At 36.3% G+C, this 21,011-nt stretch overlaps 1 protein-coding gene across 11 annotated transcripts in view; it reads left to right on the top strand.

The window, feature by feature from the left end:
- Vps13 (vacuolar protein sorting 13C) overlaps positions 1–21,011 on the top strand; it is a 1,483,510-nt gene that overhangs the window by 432,891 nt on the left and 1,029,608 nt on the right. For all 11 annotated transcript variants that reach the window (XM_076210284.1, XM_076210280.1, XM_076210283.1 and 8 more), the window contains one exon: positions 8,868–8,953. In XM_076210284.1, coding sequence (XP_076066399.1) covers positions 8,868–8,953 — 86 coding nt within the window. The remainder of the gene's footprint in view (positions 1–8,867; positions 8,954–21,011) is intronic.

Genomic DNA, 21,011 nt, shown 5'->3' with positions numbered 1-21,011 from the left:
CCTTTCCTTTGAACGGGCATTTGATTATATTGTATGTTTTGTCTGTTAACTCCTCTATGCATTCTTTCAGTATCCAATTTACAATTCCATCTGGACCATGCAATTTTCTGACAGGAATTTTTTTTTTTTTTTTTTTTTCACTGATTTCCTTCTTTGTTACAGTTATTTCCTTCATTGGGTTAGATTTTTGTCTCTATTCCCTCACAGTTAGGTGAGTTCTTAATTGTGAATACCAATTTGAAATTATTGCTCATAATTACTGCCATTTCATGTTCTTCTGTATATTCATGACTTCCTTGACACAGCTTTTCTATTTATTGTTTGGTTTTTTAGTTTACCATTCACATATCTGTAAAATAATTTAAGTTGTTCCTTGCATTTTTCTATTATTTCTTTTTCATAATTTCTCTGTTCTTCTCTGCATATTTTTACATAATCATTTCTTAATTTGATGTATGTTTTCTATTTGCTTGTTTTTTCTCTTTTTTCCAGGCTTTGTCTCTTTTATCCTTAGCTTCACTACATTTTTTGTTGTATCAGTTCTTTATGTATGCTCTCTCTTGCTTTTGTTGTGGTACATATTTGTTCACTCCCTCGTTATAAATTTCTTTTAGTATATTCCATTTCTCTTCCATCCTTGTTTCTTCCTTTAGGAATTTTTCCCAGTTTGCATAATGAAAGAATGTTTTAATTTGTTTAAAAATTCGTTTTACTGTACATTGGTCTTCCTATTCTGTTTCTCATTTCTTCTTAGGTCTATTTGCTCTTTTAATTCAAATTCTATTAGTACATGGTCACTCTTTCCTATTGGTGTTTTGTAATCTATTCTGTCCACAATTTCAGGTTCTGATGTAAGTATTAAATCCAGTCTCGATGGTTCCTCATTGTTTCTGTACCTGGTATTTTCCTTTATCCACTGAGCCATTGTGTATTCAATGGTCATATCAAGTAGTATGCTGCCCTATATGTCGTCTCCACCATTTACTGTAATTTCTTCGTAACATATTTCTTTTGAGTTAGAATCACCCTTAATTACTGTATTTCCTCTTTCAGTATATCAGTCAGTTCATACTTACTATCTCCCAACAATGGGACCTTTCGCAGTCAGGCTCGTAGATTCCTATTAGCGCTAGAATTTTCAATTGTCTCGGATTTCATGAGGCAAAGGGGTGACTTAGCTAATTTGGAAACCGATATTTAAAAAAAGGTACGCCATAAATTGCTGCATAAATGTATTTAAGATTAAAAACATGACTCGTAATGTTATAATTTTTACTTACTGGTGTGTGATAAGGCTTTGTTAATTTAATTATAAGGTAAAACTAGAAATAGGTAATTATTTTTACTGAAGTAACTATGAGCAGTAAAAATAAGATGATGTTGATTTCGGTTTGTGCATTTTATCTGAGAATGTTGAAAAATAATGGATATCACTGTCACATCCTGTATATGAAGATAATCAGTAAGATAAAAAATAACAACAGTGGTGGCGGTCGTACAAAGTTAACGACAGTTTTGTAAAGAATAGCCTCTTAGATCTGCTGGGAACTATTTTCAAACAAATATGACTAATTTTACGTGTGCCGTGGCAAACTGCACGTCAGATTAAAAAAAAATATATAACTTAAGACAAAGTTTATCGTACCGAAAAAATTAAGTCTTCGATGCAAAATTATATTTTCGATACATTACAGTACATGGATTTGCCTATAGCTTGGTGCATTCAAATGAAAGTATATATCAGTATACGTCCATTGAAGTCGGTAGAAAATGACAAATTGCTTGGCTTGATACAATTATAGTCTGTTTTACGAATATCTGTGATTATAAATAGAGGCTCAAACAATGCTATATGCTGTTTGCAATCATGAAATTAATTGACTTAAATTTCAGACACAATAATGTACAACGATACACCTCTGTAAGGTTATAAAACTTGACCAAAATGTTTTTTATTTTCCGGCAAGAATTACAAAATCTGGCGGTGTCTGGTATCAATTTGCTCCCTGTGAAAGGTCCCATTTGGAATGATCGTGTTTTGTCCAGGACTGTGTTTTGGGGGGTACATACACTACCACAAATTTTCTACTTTTCATGTGGTTGCTTTCTACTTTTATCATAATTGATTCTACATTGTTTTTTCCGTCTGTTATCTTTGTCACATATAAGTCTTTCCTGGTCAGAAATAGTACTCCCCCTCCTTGTTTTTCCTTTCTATTCTTCATCCAACAGTTGTATAGACTTGGTCCCACAGTATTTGGTGGTAGATTACCTTTTAGTTTAGTTTCTACTATTCCCATTATGTCCAGTTTTTCTAATGCCAAATAGTCATTTAGTTCATTCAGTCCTGATATCATTCCATCTATGTTGGTATAGGCTAAATTTTTTTTTTTTTTCTGTCTGTTTTGTTTCCTTTTCCTGATATACCATTTTCTCAGCCTCAGGTCCACCACTTTAAAAAAAAAAAAAAAAAAATCTTTTCAGTCTTAGCTTTTTTCATTTTTTTCATTCACTTCATTTCTAAGCTCCTTTTCTTTTTCTTTTTTTTCATCACTCATTTCTTTTTTATCCATACATTTTTGTGTTGTTCTTTGCTTGCTAGTTTTGCTGTTCTAGTTAGTATTTCCTCTGCAATAATTTGTGACCTAAGTTTTACTTTTAGTGGCCTATATTGTTTTCCTTTTGAGTATCTACCTGTTTTATAAGTTTCTTCGACTTTATCTAAAGTTTGACCCTCCTCTTGAATCTCTCTTAGAATTTCTTCAGTGCTCTCTTTTTCCTCTTTTTCTCTCTGATACCTAGGAACATCATGCTTTTCTCTAAAACCATAGATTACAATGCATCTTTTTTTGTCCACTGTATCCCTAACCAAATTACCTTTCTCTTTAATTTCTCTTTAATCACTTGGATTACCATTTCCTTAGCATTCTCCTTAACTTGTTGTTCCACTATTTCTTTAAAAGATAATTTTTTTTAATCACTTGGATTACCATCTCCTTAGCATTCTCCTTAACTTGTTGTTCCACTATTTCTTTAAAAGATCATTTTTTACTTTCCTGTTCCACCCTCCACCGTTTATTTCTTGGAAGTCATTTTCTTTGATATTTTCTTCCACTTTCTCAGTAACTGCCTGTATATGATCCTTCATTTCTTTCTTCAATGCCTCATTCATATCTTCATTTTTCAATCTCTTATTTTCTCCCTTTATCCTATTCAGTTCCTTTTTCAACTCATCTATTTCCCTGTTATTTTCTTCATTGGCCTTTCTTAATAGGGCTACTTCTTTATATATACTTTTGCACTCACTTTTGAGTTTGATTATGTTATCTAACAATTCATTGATTTTCCTATTTCTTATATTTTTAAACCTGGGTTCTCTTTCTGTATCTATCCTACTATATATATTGCTATTGTCCCTGTTAAATCCCAAGAAGACATTTCTATTAAACCTTTGGTATGTCTTTGGGGGTCTCGTTCAAGTACTTTTTTTGTAATACTCCAAATGGAGACTCAATTATACTTACTTCTAGATATCTTTTTGTAGGTTCTTTTTACCTAAATCCTTCGTTGTTTTTTTTTTTATTTTTTTATTATTATTGTCGCTGATTGTGAAAAAAGAATAAAAGAATAAAGATACAAAGACTGCATTGTCAGTCACCCTAACTATGTAACTCCCTGTATTATGTAAACACTGTGGCAGTAGTTGGTTGGTTCCAAAATAATTCCCCGCAAATCACTAAATAGCAGTCCTGAGTGTATTCTCAAGACGTCCCTCTTCGATCACTGTTCATGTGAGTGTGAGTGATTGTGCCAACAGCACTGTATAGGGCAGAGACGTGGAACATAATAGAGGAAGAGTTTTAATGTGTTTGAGATGAAATGTCTAAGAAGTATGGTAGGGTTATAAGGTTGGATAGAATGAGAAATGAGGAGGTGAGGAGGAAAATAGGGGTGGAAAAAAAGTTGGGATATAGGGCCATGTGATTTTCTGACATCAAGGGTTTTGATTTGGTTGCTGATCTCCTCCTGTGTTACAATTATTTCTTTCATTGAGGGGGATATCTCTCTATTTCCTCACAGTTAGGTGAGTTTTCTATGGTGAATACTGATTTGAAGTGGTTCATAATTTCAGCCATTTCCAGTTCTTCTCTACATTTGTATTTACCCTGGCGCAGCATTTCTATTTCTTGTTTATTCTTTAGTTTGCCTTTTACATACCTGTTAAATAGTTTAGGTTCTTCCTTGCATTTTTCTATTTTTTTTTCTTAGTTTCTCTTTTCATCTCTGCATATTTTTACATAATCATTTCTTAGTTTGATGTACATTAGCCATTTTCTTGTTTTCTTGTATTTTTCCATTTCTTCCTAGCTTTGTCTCTTTTATTCTTTGCCTCGCTACATTTTTTGTTGTACCAGCTTTTTATGTACAGTATGTTCTTTCCTTTTTTGTTGAGTACGTATTTATTCACTCCCTCGTTAGAAATTTCTTTAAGTATACAGACGCTCCTCAACTTACGTTTTAGTTACGTACCGAAAGGCCGAACGTAAGTTGAAAATGAACGTAAGTTGTTACTGTACTATACATCCATAAATTCTATTACCGTATCTTATAAAACACCCCTAAATCATTAATTATACACAACATTGTAAAATAATAACATTAATTTCAATTAAATTAAATTCAAGCAACATAAATTGAGATGGTGAAGGAGGATGAGGCTAGGCATTATCAGTTTATCATTTGTGAAATGTAAACAATGGACGCAGTGTCATGGGCAAGTATCGGTTGAACTACGGAGAGCGCGCTAAACTAAAAAATTCACTTTTTTTTTTTTTTTTTTTTTTTTTTTTTTTTTTTTTTTTTTTTTTTTTTTTTTTTTTTTTTTTTTTTTTTTTTTTTTTTTTTTTTTTTTTTTTTACAGTTCAAATGAATGAACGTAAGTAGAGGAGCGTCTGTATTCCATTTCTCTTCCATCCCTGTTTCTTCATTTATGAATTTTTCCCAGTTCACGTTATGAAAGAATTTTTTGTTTTGCAAAATTTGTGTTGTACATTAGTCTTCCTATTCTATGTTTATCATTTCTGCTTTGATCCATTTGCTCTTTCAACTCAAATTCTATTAGTACATGGTCACTCTTTCCTATCGGAGTTTTGTAATAAATTTTGTCAACAATTTCAGGCTCTGTCATAAGTATTAAATCCAGCCTTGTTGGTTCTTCACTACCTCTGTATCTGGTATTTTCCCTTATCCACTGAGTCATTGTGTATTTGATGGTCATGTTGAGCAGAACGTTGCCCCAGAGTTCCTCTCCACCATTCACTGTCATTTCCTCCCAACATATTTCTTTTGAATTAAAGTCACCCATAATTACTGTTTCCTCTGACCTTCAGTATATTAGTTAATTCTTATTTTGTATCTTCTAATATGTTGGAATGATCACTTTCTGTCCAGGACTATGTTTTCGAGGGCACATAGACCACTACAAATTTTCTGCTCCTCATATATTTGCTTTCAACTTGTATCATAATTGCTTCTGCATTATTTTCTCCTTCAGTTATTTTTGTTACATTTAAATCTTTATTAGTCAAAATTAGTACTCCATCACCTTGTTTATCCTTTCTATTTTTTGTCCAACAATTGTATAAACCTTGTCCCACAGTGCTGGTAGAGTACACTTTAATTCATTTCCACTATTCACATTATGTCTGGTTTTTCTAAGGCCAGATAATCATTTAATTCATTCATACCTGAAGTTATTCCATCTATATTGGTATAAGTTATTTTTAATTTCCTTTCTCCTTGTCTTTTTCTGTCTGCTTTGTTTCTTTTTTCCTTATGTACCATTTTCTCAGTCGGTCCACCACAATCCAAAAAAAAATTCTTTACAGTTTCTCTTCTTGATTCGTTTTTTTCCTTCACTTTGTTTCCAAGTTCTTTTTCTTTTTCACCTTCACTCGTTTCTTTTTTTATCCATAATTTTATATTGTTCACTATTTGCTAATTTTGTTGTTCTGGATAGTACTTCCTCTGCAATTGTTTGTGATCTAAGCTTTACTTTCAGTGGCCTGTATTGTTTTTCTTTAGAGTATCTACCTATTCTATAAGTCGCCTCAATTTCCCTATCTAAACCCTGTCCTTCCGCTTGTAATTCTTTTAGAATTTCCTTAGCAATCTCTTTCTCCTTTTTTTCCCTCTGATATCTAGGAATATCATGCTTCTCTTTAATGCCATAGATTACAAGGCATCTTTTTTTTATTCACTGTGTCCCTAACTAAGTTGCCTTTCTCTTTAATCATTTGGATCACCGTTTCCTTGGCATTCTCCTTAACTTGTTGCTGCACTATTTCTTTAAAGATACATTTTGACATTCCTGTTCAACTTTCCACTGTATGTATTTACCTAGTTGTATTTTACGGGAAGGGGAGCTATGCTTGTGTTGTCCCGTCTTCATATCTCATTTTATCTAAACTATTTTTAAATTCATGTATTGTTTTTGCACACACCAATTTTATCAGATTCTCTCTATCAGTAATTTCTATGCCTTTCATGATTCTGTAAATAGCTATCAAATCTCCTCTCTTCTTTGCTCTAGTGTCTGTAGTTCAAGTTTTGCTAGTCTCTCTTCATATGATAGTTTTGTAATTGCCAATTTTGTAATTGCTCTTTGTATTCTTTCAAGTTTTGTTATACATTTTTTTGTACTTGGTGACCATATTGTTGCTGCATATTCCAATCTTGGTCTTATCAGGGTGATTAGAATTTTCTTCACCATTTCTTCATCCAAGTATGTAAATGCCACTTTGATTGTTCTTATTAAATTATAAGTTTCTCCAAAAATCTTATTTATATGTTTCTCAGGTGACATATTATTCATAACAATGACTCCCAGGTCCTTCTCATTTTCTATTTTCTTTATTCTTTCTTCTCCCAATTTATATGATCCTGTTATTCTGTTTTTGCTTTTTCCAAATTCCATTATACTACACTTTTTTGTATTGAACTCCATCTCCCACTTCCTACTCCATTCCTGTACTTTATTTAGATCACTCTCTACTGATTCACAATCTTCTTCTGTGTTCACTTTTTTCAGTAGTATGTATTTACCTAGTTGTATTTTACGGGAAGGGGAGCTATGCTCGTGGGGTCCCGTCTTCATTTCTCATTTTATCTAAACAATTTTTAAATTCATGTATTGTTTTTGCACACACCACTTTCTCATCTAACTTGTTCAAACTGTCTATTACTCTGTGAGGAAAGCTGTTCTTTTTCAAATCTCTTCTATAGCTGTCTTTTTTTATTTTCTTTCCGTGTCCTCTTGTATTTCTGTCATCCCATTTTATCAGATTCTCTCTATCAGTAATTTCTATGCCTTTCATGATTCTGTAAATAGCTATCAAATCTCCTCTCTCTCTTCTTTGCTCTAGTGTCTGTAGTTAAAGTTTTTGTAGTCTCTCTTCATATGATAGTTTTGAGAGTGTTGGTGCCAGTTTTGTAATTGCTCTTTGTATTCTTTCAAGTTTTTTTATACATTTTTTTTGTACTTGGTGACCATATCGTTGCTGCATATTCCAATCTTGGTCTTATCAGGGTGATTAGGATTTTCCTCACCATTTCTTCATCCAGGTATGTAAATGCCACTTTGATTGTTCTTATTAAATTATAAGTTTCTCCAAAAATCTTATTTATATGTTTCTCAGGTGACATATTATTCATAACAATGACTCCCAGGTCCTTCTCATTTTCTACTTTTTTTATTCCTTCTTCTCCCAAATTATATGATCCTGTTATTCTGTTTTTGCTTTTTCAAAATTCCATTATACTACACTTTTTTGTATTGAACTCCATCTCCCACTTCCTACTCCATTCCTGTACTTTATTTAGATCTCTCTGTAGTGATTCACAATCTTCTTCAGTTTTCACTCTTTTCAGTAGTTTTGCATCGTCTGCAAAGAAGCTCATATAGCTTTCAATTCCTTCATCCATATCATTAATATATATAGCAAACATTATTGGGGCCAGAACTGTTCCCTGCGGGACACCGCTTATTACTTCATTCCATTTTGAGTGCTGGTTTCTTATCACTACTCTCATTTTTCTTTCTTGCAAAAAGTCTTCCATCCAATTTAGTAATTTACCTTGTATTCCTCCTTCAGATTCTAGTTTCTTAAGCAACTTCTTATGTGGTACTTTGTCAAAAGATTTTTTTAGGTCTAGAAATGCACAATCAGCCCATCCATCTCTTTCTTGTATTATATCTATTAGCCTTGAATAGAAACATATTAAATTGGTGACGCATGATCGTCCTTGTCTGAATCCAAATTGCCTTGGATTTAGTACGTTGTTTTTTTCCAAGTATTTTACCCATCTACTTTTGATAATTCTTTCACAAATTTTTGCTATTGTACTTGTTAGAGAGACTGGTCTATAGTTGGTAGGTTCTTCTTTATTTCCTCCTTTATATATAGGTGTGTGTGTGTATATATATATGTATATATATATATTTATGTATATATATGTATATGTATTAACTTAATACATTTTCTTTTTTTCATGGGGTCTGTTTCCTTTAATCCTTCCAAATTATATAGGGGCATCTGTATACAAGAAAATAGGTATGCTCTTAGTGACCTACTTCTGTTTCCATCAATTAAACTATGGCACACTGCATATATTTTTTTCTTGTTGAAGTCTGATGAGATGATTGAGTGAATGAAGACCATAGTAATTATGGGGTGCACCCAATAACTGAATGTGATTGTTTAGTGTCTTGCAGGATGGAATATTTGTTCCTTTGTTGAAAAGAGCTAATACTGGTGAGCTCTATAAGGGTCCCAATGTAGTTGATTAATTAATATTGTTATCCACAGATGAACGGTTGGTACAGCTTGCATACATTGCCCAGAGTATTCCTACTCCTCAGAGCTCAGCAACAGCAGAAACCAAACCAGTAGAAGTATGTCCTCATGTGTTGTTTTGTTAATAAAGTAATTTTAGTACATGTCAACTAGGGTAAATAGAATATATATTGGTTGGAAACACCATTATATGGGGAGCATATATGCTTATATGTTTTAAGGGATTGGTGGTCAGAATTGGTAAAAGATAGAGTATAAAATTCTGTAAAATTTTTATATACGTCTTCAAATTTTACTAGTAAAGATTTGTTGAAGGTTGACAGAAATAGTGATAAAAGATATAGTAAGTAAATAAAGGCAATTTGCAGTGAAAGAAAATTTCATCATCTTGGTTCATCCTTATCACTTGTTGTGTATTTACCTAATTGTAATATACAGGAAAGAAATAACTCAGTGTCCTGTCTTCTATTTTAATTTTTTTTTTTTTTATAAAATTCATATACAATTCAAACTTAATCTATATCTTTGATTACCCATTATCATATTTAGATTTGAACTCAAGTATTCTTTGAGCTCAAGCTATTCCACATATCTGTTAATCTATAACGGAAACTATTTCTTCAGATTTTTTGACATATGATCTTTTTAATTTGCTCCCATGACCTACTAGAGGCCTCCCATCTTTAATCAGGAGATCTTCTGCCAGTGCAATTTACCCGTTTTAGTAATCTGAATACTGTAATCATATCGCCTTCTCTTCAATTGGTAGACCCAGTGCGTACAGTCTTTCCTAATGGTTTATCTGCAAGGCTGGGGACCAGTATGGTTGTTGACTTATGTATTCTGTCCATCTTGCTTATATCTTTCATTCTGTGTGAGGACCATACAACTGATGTATATTCAAGACTTGAATGTATCAAGGTTTTGATGAGTTTTTTTCATGATTTCTTCATTTATATATTGAAATGCCACTTCAATCTTCTGGAGTAGTCCGTATGTCACATGCTAGGCTCTGTATTTGAGTTGGTACATCAAATCATAAGCTGTGATTTGAGTAGTTCCTGCAATCAAAGTCCTAGAGTAACATTTAGCCTCTTATAATTTTCAATTCACCAGACAAGGAAGGTTTGGGAGCGCACTTCATTTAATTTAATACATGAATCTAATTACAATATTTCTTGTACTTACAATTTAGTCGGTGTGAACAGGATGTAAGCGCAGTAATCAGGAGAGCTCAAAAGTGCCCACACATATTTTTTATGCTACAGCTGTACAACACCAGTGCCATGCCACAGGTGCCAATGTATGTCTATGTAACCTATCCTATTTCTATTTACCCAACTCCACACAATTTACCAGTATCTTTATTTTTGTGTGAAGAGGGCTCACAATATAGTCACTAATAGCTATCTACTATATATAAATGATGGGGCATGGAAGTGGGGGTCCTACTTCTTTTCTTCATTTGATTTATGTGCCCTCTGACCTCTGCTGGCAGGAGGCCCTGATTTCGTATTTCTCCGCTGCCGGCTTCCAAGTCTTCCACGTAATTTGTGTGTGCAATGCCCATGTCCATTGTGTAACATGTCATGGTGAAAACACGAGTCTATTGTGTAACATGTCATGGTGGGAACATGACATATACAGGTACTCCTTGTTTAACAACAACAATTGGGACCAGCACGCCGTCGTTAACCGAATTGGTCGTTAAGCGAAAGTGTATACATATACGTACATGTATCTTTATTTTCGTGTATTTTCCCTCTTTTATACAGTACATTAAAGCTTTATTTACTGTTTATTTACGGTGGTTAGGGTCCTGAAATTACCGTATATGACCAAATCCGCGTATGCTGACATTCCATATTGAATACCGGGGTATTTTTTTAGTTTCAACCATGGACGCAATATAGCAATAGAAATTTAATTATTAATTTTGTAAATTAAAATGTATCAACGTAATATGCAATTTTGTGGGCGGAAATGAAAGTAAAAAATACCATGCTACAAGAAAATATGCTAATGAACGAAGTCGGTAGCATAGGATCGGGATGCCATCTTGTCGTCTGCCAACGTCTCTCACGAGGACGAGCCGGATGACATTTAATTTGCAGGTAATGATTTATCAAACATAGGTTAGGTTAGTTTAGTTTAGGTTAGACGGATTTATCATCCTTTCATTTCTTCAACATCGGCATCTATCATAACAAACATGGTGTACCATTCGTCCGACATGACTTCGTTACTTACGAAATTTATTTTAGCACCTTTTTTTCCACTCACAAAATTGCATATTACGTTGATATATTATAATTTACAAAATTAATAATTAATTTTCTATTGCTATATTGCGCCCATGGTCGAAACTAAAAATTTACCACTACCGGTATACGTATACAGGTAGTCGTCGACTTACGACCTATGCGACTTACGACTGATCGACCACGAGATGGTGCAATAATATCTAACATTTAATAGAGTAATAGAATTGCAATGTTATGCCTGGCAGTGCAATACATTACTCCGCACGCTGCGAGACGCAAGTACTATAGTTTTCGCAGGCTGCCGGCAGAGTCAGCATCCCAGCCAGCTAAATATTCTTTCATTTTGTTTGTTTGAAGTAAAATGTTTCCTAATTTTGCATTGCATTTTGTATTTTTGTATGTTTTGCAATTAATAAAATATAACAAACTTTTTATGCCTAGGCTAGTTTGTTGTCGATAACAATATGTTCGGTACAGTACTACGAAAAGAATGTGTTTTGTTGAAATAAAAAAAAAATCCTAATTTTGCCTTATTTTGTATTATTATGTTTTGCAATTAATAAAATGTAACTATTTTTTTATGCCTAGTCTGTTGTCGATGACAAAATGTTCGGCACAGCATTTTGTATTTTTATGTTTTGCGATTAATAAAATGTAACAGTAAACTTTGTTTATGCCTAGTCTGTTGTCGATAACAATATTTTCAGTACAGTACGTAAACGAAAAGAATGTGTTTCAAAATATTTTTTTCCTAATTTTGCTTTACAATGATTTTAATGTAACCAACAAAAAAGGATTTGTAGGTCAAAGATGACAGGACTTTATTCAGTATGCGTAGGCCTAGGCTACGTTTCCTAACGAAAATGATAAAAAGTTAATATTAAACAACGTAGCTCAAAGATAATAAGATTTTATTCAGTATGCATACGTTTCCTAAAGAAAGTCTGATGGTAAAATAATACAAAGGTTAACAAATACAATATTAAATATCATAGGTCAAAGATGATAGGATTTTATTCAATATGCTTAGGCCTAGGCTACGTTTCCCAAAGAAAATCAGATGAAATTATAAAAAGGTTAAAAATACTATACAACATAGTTCAAAGATGCTAAGATTATTTCAGTATGTTAAATATACAATATATATATATAATATATATATTATATAAAGGGTAATATATACTGTATATATATATATATAGACCGACTTGCGTCCAGTGGTAAATAGGATTATGATAGGAAGAGTTAAGGATGTACATGTGCTAAGGGGAGAGGGTGGGGGAATATCAGATCATTTTTTGGTGGAAGGTAAGTTGAGAGTGGAGGATAGATGGAGGAAGAGGAAAGGGACAAAAGGTAGGGAGGTGCTTAGAGTGAACTCTTTGAATGAAAAGGAAAAGGAGAAGGAGAACAAGAAGAAGCTGATGGAGGAGTGGGAGCGAGTGAAGGATAGAGTAGAGCTAGGTGTGGATGAGGAATGGGGATGGTTCAAGGAGGGAGTCACAAAGTGTGCAAAGATGGTGTGTGGAACAAGAAGGACAGGAGGAAATAGAAGAAAGGGTTTTGAATGGTGGGATAAGGAAACAAAGAAGGTTGTAGAAGAGAAAAAGCGAGCTTTCACAGATTGGTTACATAATAGGACGAGGGAGTTATATGAAAGGTACAAAGAAAAGAAAAGAGAAGTAACGCAAAAGGTAAAGGAGGCAAAGAGGAGAGCAGATGTGAAATGGGGTAAGAGTATGACAGAAAATTTTGAAAGTAATAAAAAGATGTTTTGGAAAGAAATTAAGAGGAAGAGGAGGTGAATCAAGTAGAGAAGAAAAGGTAAAAGGTGCAGATGGAGAGATGATAATGGAAGAGAAGGCAGTAAGGGGAAGATGGGCAGAATATTTTAGGGAGTTGCTAAATGTGAAGGAGGATAGGGAGGGAAAGATAGTTGCAGTGGGAAATGCTAAGAAAATGAGAGTGATGAGTGAGGAAAATGGAGGAGAAATAAGGAAGGATGAAGTGAAGGCAGTTGTTAAGATGATGAAAGCAGGTAAGGCACCTGGTCTGGATGGATGCCATGCAGAATGTCTAAAAAAAAAGGAGGTACAGTGATGGTGGACTGGCTGGTGAGGTTATTTAATGTTTACTGGAGAGGGTAGAGTGCCGGAGGACTGGAGGAGTGCCTGTATAGTTCCACTTTACAAGGGAAAAGGGGACAAGTGTGAATGTAGTAGTTTCAGAGGGATTAGCTTGTTAAGTGTAGTTGAGAAGGCTTATGGGAGGATCTTGATTGAGAGGATTAGGAGAGGAACAGAAGGAGTAATTGGTGAGGAACAGTGTGGATTTAGATCGGGTAGAGGTTGTGTAGATCAGAACTTTGTGGTAAGACATATGTGCGAAAGCTATAGGAAAGGGGAAGGATGTTTTTTGGGCCTTTATGAAACTGGAAAAGGCTTACGACAGGGTAGACAGAAAGGCACTGTGGGAGGTTATGCGGATATACGGGATAGGAGGAAAGCTCCTAGGAGCTGTCAAGAGTTTTTATGAGAGTAGTAGAGCTTGTGTCAGGATTGGAAATGGAGAGAGTGAGTGGTTCGAGGTAAAGGTGGGACTTTGTCAAGGATGCGTTATGTCGCCCTGGCTGTTCAACTTATACATGGATGTGGTAGTGCGAGAGGTAAATGCAAGGGTAGTGGGTGAGGGATTGGAGATGGTTAAAGAAAATGGAGAAAAGTGGGAGGTGAGCCAGCTGGTGTTTGCTGACGACACTGCGCTTGTGGCAGGATCGGAGGAGGGATTGAGGAAGTTGGTGACAGAGTTTGGGAGAGTGTGTGGTAGAAGAAAGCTGTAGATAAATGTGGGTAAAGTAAGGTGATGAGATGTGCAAGGGGTGAAAGTGGCAGTAGTCTGGAAGTGAGCATTAAGGGAGAGCGACTGGAGGAAGTGGATAGTTTTAGGTACTTTGGTGCAAATATGGCAGGAAAAGGTGGAGTGAAGGTGGAGGTAGAATGTAGATTGAGAGAAGTGAGTAAATGCCTTGGTGGATTAAATAGTGTAATGAGGAATAGACATTTGGGAATGGATGCTACGAGGAGACTGTATGAAGGAGTGATTGTGCCAACACCACTGTATGGGGCAGAAACATGGAACATAAGAGAGGAAGAGAGAAGGAGTTTGAATGTGTTTGAGATGAGGTGTCTGAGAAGTATGAAGGGGGTTACTAGGCTAGATAGAGTGAGAAATGAGGAGGTGAGGAGGAGAACAGGGGTGGAAAGGGGGTTGGTAGATAGGGTTGATGAAAGAGTATTAGGATGGTTTGGACACATGGAAAGAATGAGTGAAGAAAGACTAGTAAAAGAGATATGGAAGGCAGATGTGGAAGGAGTGAACATGAGGGGACGTCCTAGGATGAAGTGGATGGATGGGGTGAAAGGGGCTTTGGGGAATGCCTGTTGAGGAAGGACGGGAGAGGACAGAAGACAGGGGTGAATGGAGAATAGTTGTATATGGATGATGTGATGCATGAGGTGGAATGGATGGGGGGATGGGGGGTGAGGTAGTATCTGTGAGCAAATTTTGACGCAGCCCGAAGGGATTTCTCCCTGTCTTCTCCTTTATGCATGGGGGGTCAGAGAGGGGGTGTCGCCGATTTAATGAAGCGGCCTTGCTGTGAATGTGCTGTGTCTTGCGACACTGCTTGTGACCCAGGGCAGTGGACAAGGTGCAGGGATTACCTGTTATCCAGGCTAAGATGAGAGGGAGGGTGGAGGGGTGTGGAGTGTATCCAGGGATGGAATGGGTGGAAATGATTTTATGCCTTTTCCTTTTTGGCCACCTTCCTTGTAAGGGGGGAAAAGCCTTGGTATATGTATTTATGTATTGACGGATACAAAAGTTTTTGTGCATTAAATGTAAACATAATTTTTTTTTATTAACTGTGATGCAAAAGAAAAGTACATAATCTCTAAGTGAAACAATGTCATATCCATGAATATGGTACCCTACATATGGTACCGCTATAGGAACCTGCACGATTTCAAGTTTACTGGGTTTTAATGGAGATGCATAAATTTTTTGTTGATAAATCTAAAATATTAACTTTGTCAATTAAAATTTAAGCAAAAGAAAAACATTCTCTAATTGAATTGACTGTGACACATGGTATGATCCTAGATATTTCAACTAAAATCCACCAAAATCGTTTTCCTTGCTGTCGTCATCTTCACCACCAAATAGCTCCTCCCACTCACTGCTGTGTAGAGTATCGTCATACAGATCAACTTCATCAGCCATAGGAACATCAACATCATCTTCCTCCACATTATCATTAGCCTGATCATCCCATAGCAAGTCATCTTCAGATCCATCAAGAGCATTCGAAATCCCACATTTCTTAAAAGATTTCACCACAATTTCTGGTTTGATTTCATCCCAGGCCTCTACAATCCATTCACACACTGTTGCTAGAGCTGGAGCTTGTATGTTGCCTCCCTTTGTATAAGTTTTCTCTCCTTCTATCATCCAGTTGTTCCACTTCACTTGCGTTGCAACTTTGAATGGTTTGTTTATGCAAACATCTAAAGGTTGAACAAGACTAGTTGAGCCACCAGGAATCACAGCTACATCAGTGTTTTCCTTCCTAATTGCATCAGTAACACCGTCAACATGATGAGACCAAAACATATCCCATACAAGAAGACTTTTTTCTTTGCGCAGTCCCCCTGGTCATAAGTTCCAGACTTTTTCCCGCCATATTTGTATGCCTGCTTCGTCCATCCATCCTTTCACGTGTACATGAATGATAACACCTTTTGGAAACTTTTGTTATGGGAGCGTTTTCCTCTTAAATATCACCATAGGCATCAGCTTTGTGCCGTCTGCTATACATGTTAGCACAACTGTGAATCTTGACATTTCCTGTCCAGTAGTTTTAATTAAAATTGTTTTTTTCACCAACATTACTCACTGTTCAACTGACTGGCATATAAAAATTCATAGGTGTTTCATCCATGTTTCCAATGCATGAAAGTCTATAAGCATTCTTCTTCCGGTGTTTGATTACAAACCTATGAAATGAAATTAACTTTTCATCCAGTTCTTGCGGAAGTCTCTGTGATATTTTCGTTTTCTGTCTTAGCACAAAATTGTTTCTCTTCATAAATCTTTTACACCAACATGTCTTGCCTTAAAATTTGTGATCCCTTGTTTCCTTGCTAATTTTAAGGCAAAAATTCTAATCGATCCTCGGGAAACAGCATATCCATTCTGTCGGTTTTCACTAACAAACTTTGCCACTTCAACTTCCAACTGTGGCCACTTGTTACACTTTCCTCTGTTAGCACACTTATTTTTTGGGATTTGCTTAAGTTTTGCAGAGAGCTTCCTCCAGTCTCTAACATTCTTTTTGGATATGCCAAATTTCCTTGCTGCTGCACAGTTGTTGGTAAGTTCTGCATCTTCAATCACTTGGAGCTTGAACTTCGCTGTGAACTTGTTTCTTTTCGAGTCCATGCTGACAGAGAACATGGGTCTGGTGTGTCTACTTTGTAACAAGACCCATTTTAAAATACCAACAGTGTCCTGCTGTAGGTCACTCCCAGTGGTGTCAGGTCAGTCACGCACAGTTGAGATTACAAGACTACTCTGAGACACTGTTGGTTAAAATTGTTTCTAACGAAATACGCCTAGCCAGTTTATTCTGTATACCGTACATTACTTGGTCATCTGACGAGTTAAGCACCATATGAGGACGGAGCCTTTATTTGTACGACATTTCGCTTATTACAGCTTTTTCAGGTACAAGTTGAGATACATATGCTTGAGATTAAATAAGGGGAAAGGAGGGAACGGGGAGAGAAAAGAAGGGGTGAAGGAAGAGGAGGAGGAGGAGGGGGATTGAACACTGGGAAAGGTTGAGAATGCTGGCCCAAACATCTGTGGGCAAAATGTTCACAAAGGGTGGTTTAAATATTTTTTAAAAATTTGCTGGCCATGGGTATTAGGGGAATTATGTGGGGCAAGATGTTGAACATGCCCCTATTTTGTTCAATAGTGTTCGTTCCTTGAATGATCGCTGCTTCTAAATACTTCCTGCAGATTTTGTCTGGTTCTCGTATCAGCAGCTCTGCATGCTTCCAGTCCATAAGATGGTTTTCCTTGTTTCTATGTGTCACACATGCACACATACATGACGTTTCTCCGATGTAAACGAGACATCTTGTTGTGCTGTCCTGCTGCACAAGACGTCTCGTGTTGCCAACCAGCAACGTTGCCACCAACCTGACACGTATTTTAAGAACCACCAATTTGGAAGTAGTGTGCCAGACAAGCAGGACTATAAAAGACATCACAAAGACGAAAATACACAACAACCAAACACCGGGCACCAAAGCTGGTGTTTATCGTTTTCCATGTTCAGGATGTAATAAAATTTACATTGGAGAAACGTCACGCGACCTGAATACACGAATACGTGAACACCGTTACGATGTCAGGCATGATGTCACCACCAATGCATGTGTGACACATAGAAACAAGGAAAACCATCTTATGGACTGGAAGAATGCAGAGCTGCTGATACGAGAACCAGATAAAAATCTGCAGGAAGTGTTTAGAAGCAGCGATCATTCAAGGAACGAACACTATTGAACAAAATAGGGGCATGTTCAACATCTCGCCCCACATAATTCCCCTAATACCCATGGCCAGCAATTTTTTTTTAAATATTTAAACCACCCTTTGTGAACATTTTGCCCACGGATGTTTGGGCCAGCATTCTCAACCTTTCCTAGTGTTCAATCCCCCTCCTCCTCCTCCTCCTCCTCCTCCTCCTCCTCCTCCTCCTCTTCCTCCTCCTCATCTCCCTTCCCCCTACTTCTTTTCCCTCCCCTTTCCCTCCTTTCCCCTCCCCTTTCCCTCCTTTCCCTTTATTTAATCTCAAGCATATGTATCTCAACTTGTACTTGAAAAGGCTGTAATAAGTGAAATGTCATACAAATAAATTAACAACGTAGCAGAAGAATTGATTGCTTTAAAATAAGACCATAAAACTTCACTATTTAGTCCAAGAAATAAAGGACTGGTTGATACTTATTAACAACCAGAAGAAAATTAAAACTTTTGCTGGGTGCCGTCCCATGTGGGTATCACTGGAAATGAATAGGCCGATGTTGCAGCCAAAGCCGCTACTAGGCTCAGCCATATAACAGACACAAAAATTTCACATACAGACTTCAAACAAGTAATTCATAGTTATGCAATGGAGAAGTGGCAAGAACAATGGACAAGGCTGGACGGTAGTTACAAGTTAAAAGAGATTCACCCCTTGGTTAGCCCTTTGAAGTCTCATTCTTTGGACAGAAGAACAAGTATAGTTTTAACAAGATTAAGAATTGGCCATTCCTATATTACCCATAAATTTTTTATGGCAAATGGAGCAGAAAGGCTGGCCCACCAATGCCCCACTTGCCAAGTTAGATAGATAGATAGATAGACTTTATTTGGCAATGAATCAATGTACATGAAGTGCAAATAATGACAAGAACACATAGTTCGGAAAAATAAATGCAAATTGCCGAGGATAACACACAAAGCATGTACGCTTATTTCCATTGTGGTCCTCACCAGATTGTTATTCTACACTAAGTCACACTGACAACATACATAGGGGGTTAAGGGGACCAGAGACAATCATGAGTAATACCAGTCAGAACACATATGACACATAAACATTGTTATAGTTTTGCTAATTTACTAAAATGTTTGTACACATAGGAATATTGAGACCAAAAATTTGAACACCATCACAAAAAGGAACATTGCATTAAGCAAAGGAGCAACAAGATAATGTTAAACTGTAACAAAACAGTAAGAGTGAGTACTATATCAGAGTAGTACCATTAATGATATACTGCATTATTCTACAGCTGTATCAACATGTATAAGTGAGTACTATATCAGAGTAGTACCCTTAATTATATACTACAATATTCTACATCTGTGACAACATGTAGTTATAGTGAATGCTACACTGCAGCTAGGGTCACCTATTAATTAAATCTAACATTTAACCTGAATCTCAGGACAGAGTGGGCAATTAGTATGAGCACTAGGGAGTAGTACATTATAACCTGAAGCACCAGAGGTAGGGTACAGGGGACCAGTACTTGAATGAGTAAAACAACAAGGAGAACAAGGAAAAAGGTCAGATCATAACTGTTCTCAGACCCTACCTGAGACATATGCCAGGTTTATCCTTTCTGCCTTTACCATGATGAGCATTAAAGTCAGGATGGTTAAAAGTTCGGGAATTAAATCGGAAGGATAAGAAAGAGAAGGAAATAAGATAGGAATGAGAAGGATACGAAGGAGGGAGGAGGAGACTAGGCGAGGGGAGAGCAGGGAGGAGGAGGTCTAGCCGTCCAAAGCCGTTTACTTGGCGTGCGAGGTGTGATTGGGGGGAGGGGGAAGGAGGGGTAGGTGATTTATGACCCCCTCAAACACAGCCACACTGGCACCCTTGTTCAACTTATAAACAAGCTCGGCCTCGGGTCTCGGGCGTTTCGGTTCTTCCTTTCAAATTTCAAATTTGTTTAACTAATTGTGGCTGCTACAGGCTCAGCTAGTCACTGCATCTGTGAGCCATGCTTAGATTTTCCATTCACGAGTCACTTAGAAACCTATCCCCTCCTTTGGCACTCCCCCCGCGCCATAAAATCCCCAAAAACATGGGAGGCACTCCCCCCGCGCCATAAAATCCTGGTAATTTTCCTTCTTTGAGTGAGCATTCAACTATTTTGTATATTTTTCCTGTTAGTTAATTTGTACGTTCTTATAGTATCCAGTTTGCAACTCTGTTCTGGTCATATTATTTGTTAACATCAAGCTATATATGATTCCTCATTTCAGTCTGAGTAATGATTCCTTCATTGGAGGAAATCATACTTCATTTCTTTGGTCACAATTCTGTAGATTTTCTTTTTCTTTGTTGAACACAGATTTGAAATGTTTGTTCATATCTGCCATTTCTATATCCTCTGTGTATTCTCTATTACCTTGACATAATTTAATTATTTCATGTTTGTTTTTTAGTTTGCCATTTACATATCTATAAAATAATTTGGGTTGATCTTTACAGTTGTTGATTATGTCCTTTTCATAATTTCTTCTTTCTTCCCTATGTATTTTTACATATTCATTTCTTAGTTTGGTGTATATTTTCCATTTCTCAGATAAAAAAAAAAAAAACTCCATCTTTTCCACGCTTTATCTCTTCTGTCTTTTGCCTCACTGCACTTTTTATTGTACCAGGATTTTATGTATACCCTTTCCTGTTTTTGTCTAAGTACGTATTTGTCCACTCATTCATTATAGATTTCCTTCCAAATTGTCCATTTCTCTTCCACCTTCATTTCTTCATTATTAAGTTTTTCACAATTTGCTTCTGGGGTATTGGCTGCATGTTATTGTGGCAAAGTAGCATGCAGTTGATACTTTAGGGTCTATATGGGGTGCCCCCATGAACCAGAGCCACACATAATTTTGTCTGTGATAGAGGAGGACTCTATTCACAGAGAAATGATGACACTTTAATATATTGCGACTGTCCCTCTGTTAGGCTGTCCCCCAACCCTTTGTTGCTATCCTGTACCATTTCTCTGAATATTCATTTCCTCTTTTCGCCTACCCCGTGGTGGGGGATAGAATGCTGCCACCAAGTATTCCCACTTGAATCATAAGAGACAAGAAAAATGGAATGGGGATTGGATCAAGGTACCCTTCTCCATGTAGCCCCACAGGAGACATTCCTTAAAAAAAGTAAAGGCTTAAAAGGGTCTAGGAGTTTTCCAACCAGTACCCTAAGGTTTGGGTCTTTTAATGTGCATGGATGTAGTACAGATGAGAG

Source organism: Oratosquilla oratoria, chromosome 27 (assembly GCF_046742065.1).
Source record: "Oratosquilla oratoria isolate Oo_2021 chromosome 27, ASM4674206v1, whole genome shotgun sequence".
NCBI classification, from domain to species: Eukaryota; Metazoa; Arthropoda; class Malacostraca; order Stomatopoda; family Squillidae; genus Oratosquilla; species Oratosquilla oratoria.
The sequence above is the reverse complement of the archived record's forward strand: the minus strand, read 5'-3'. Positions and strand labels throughout refer to the sequence as shown.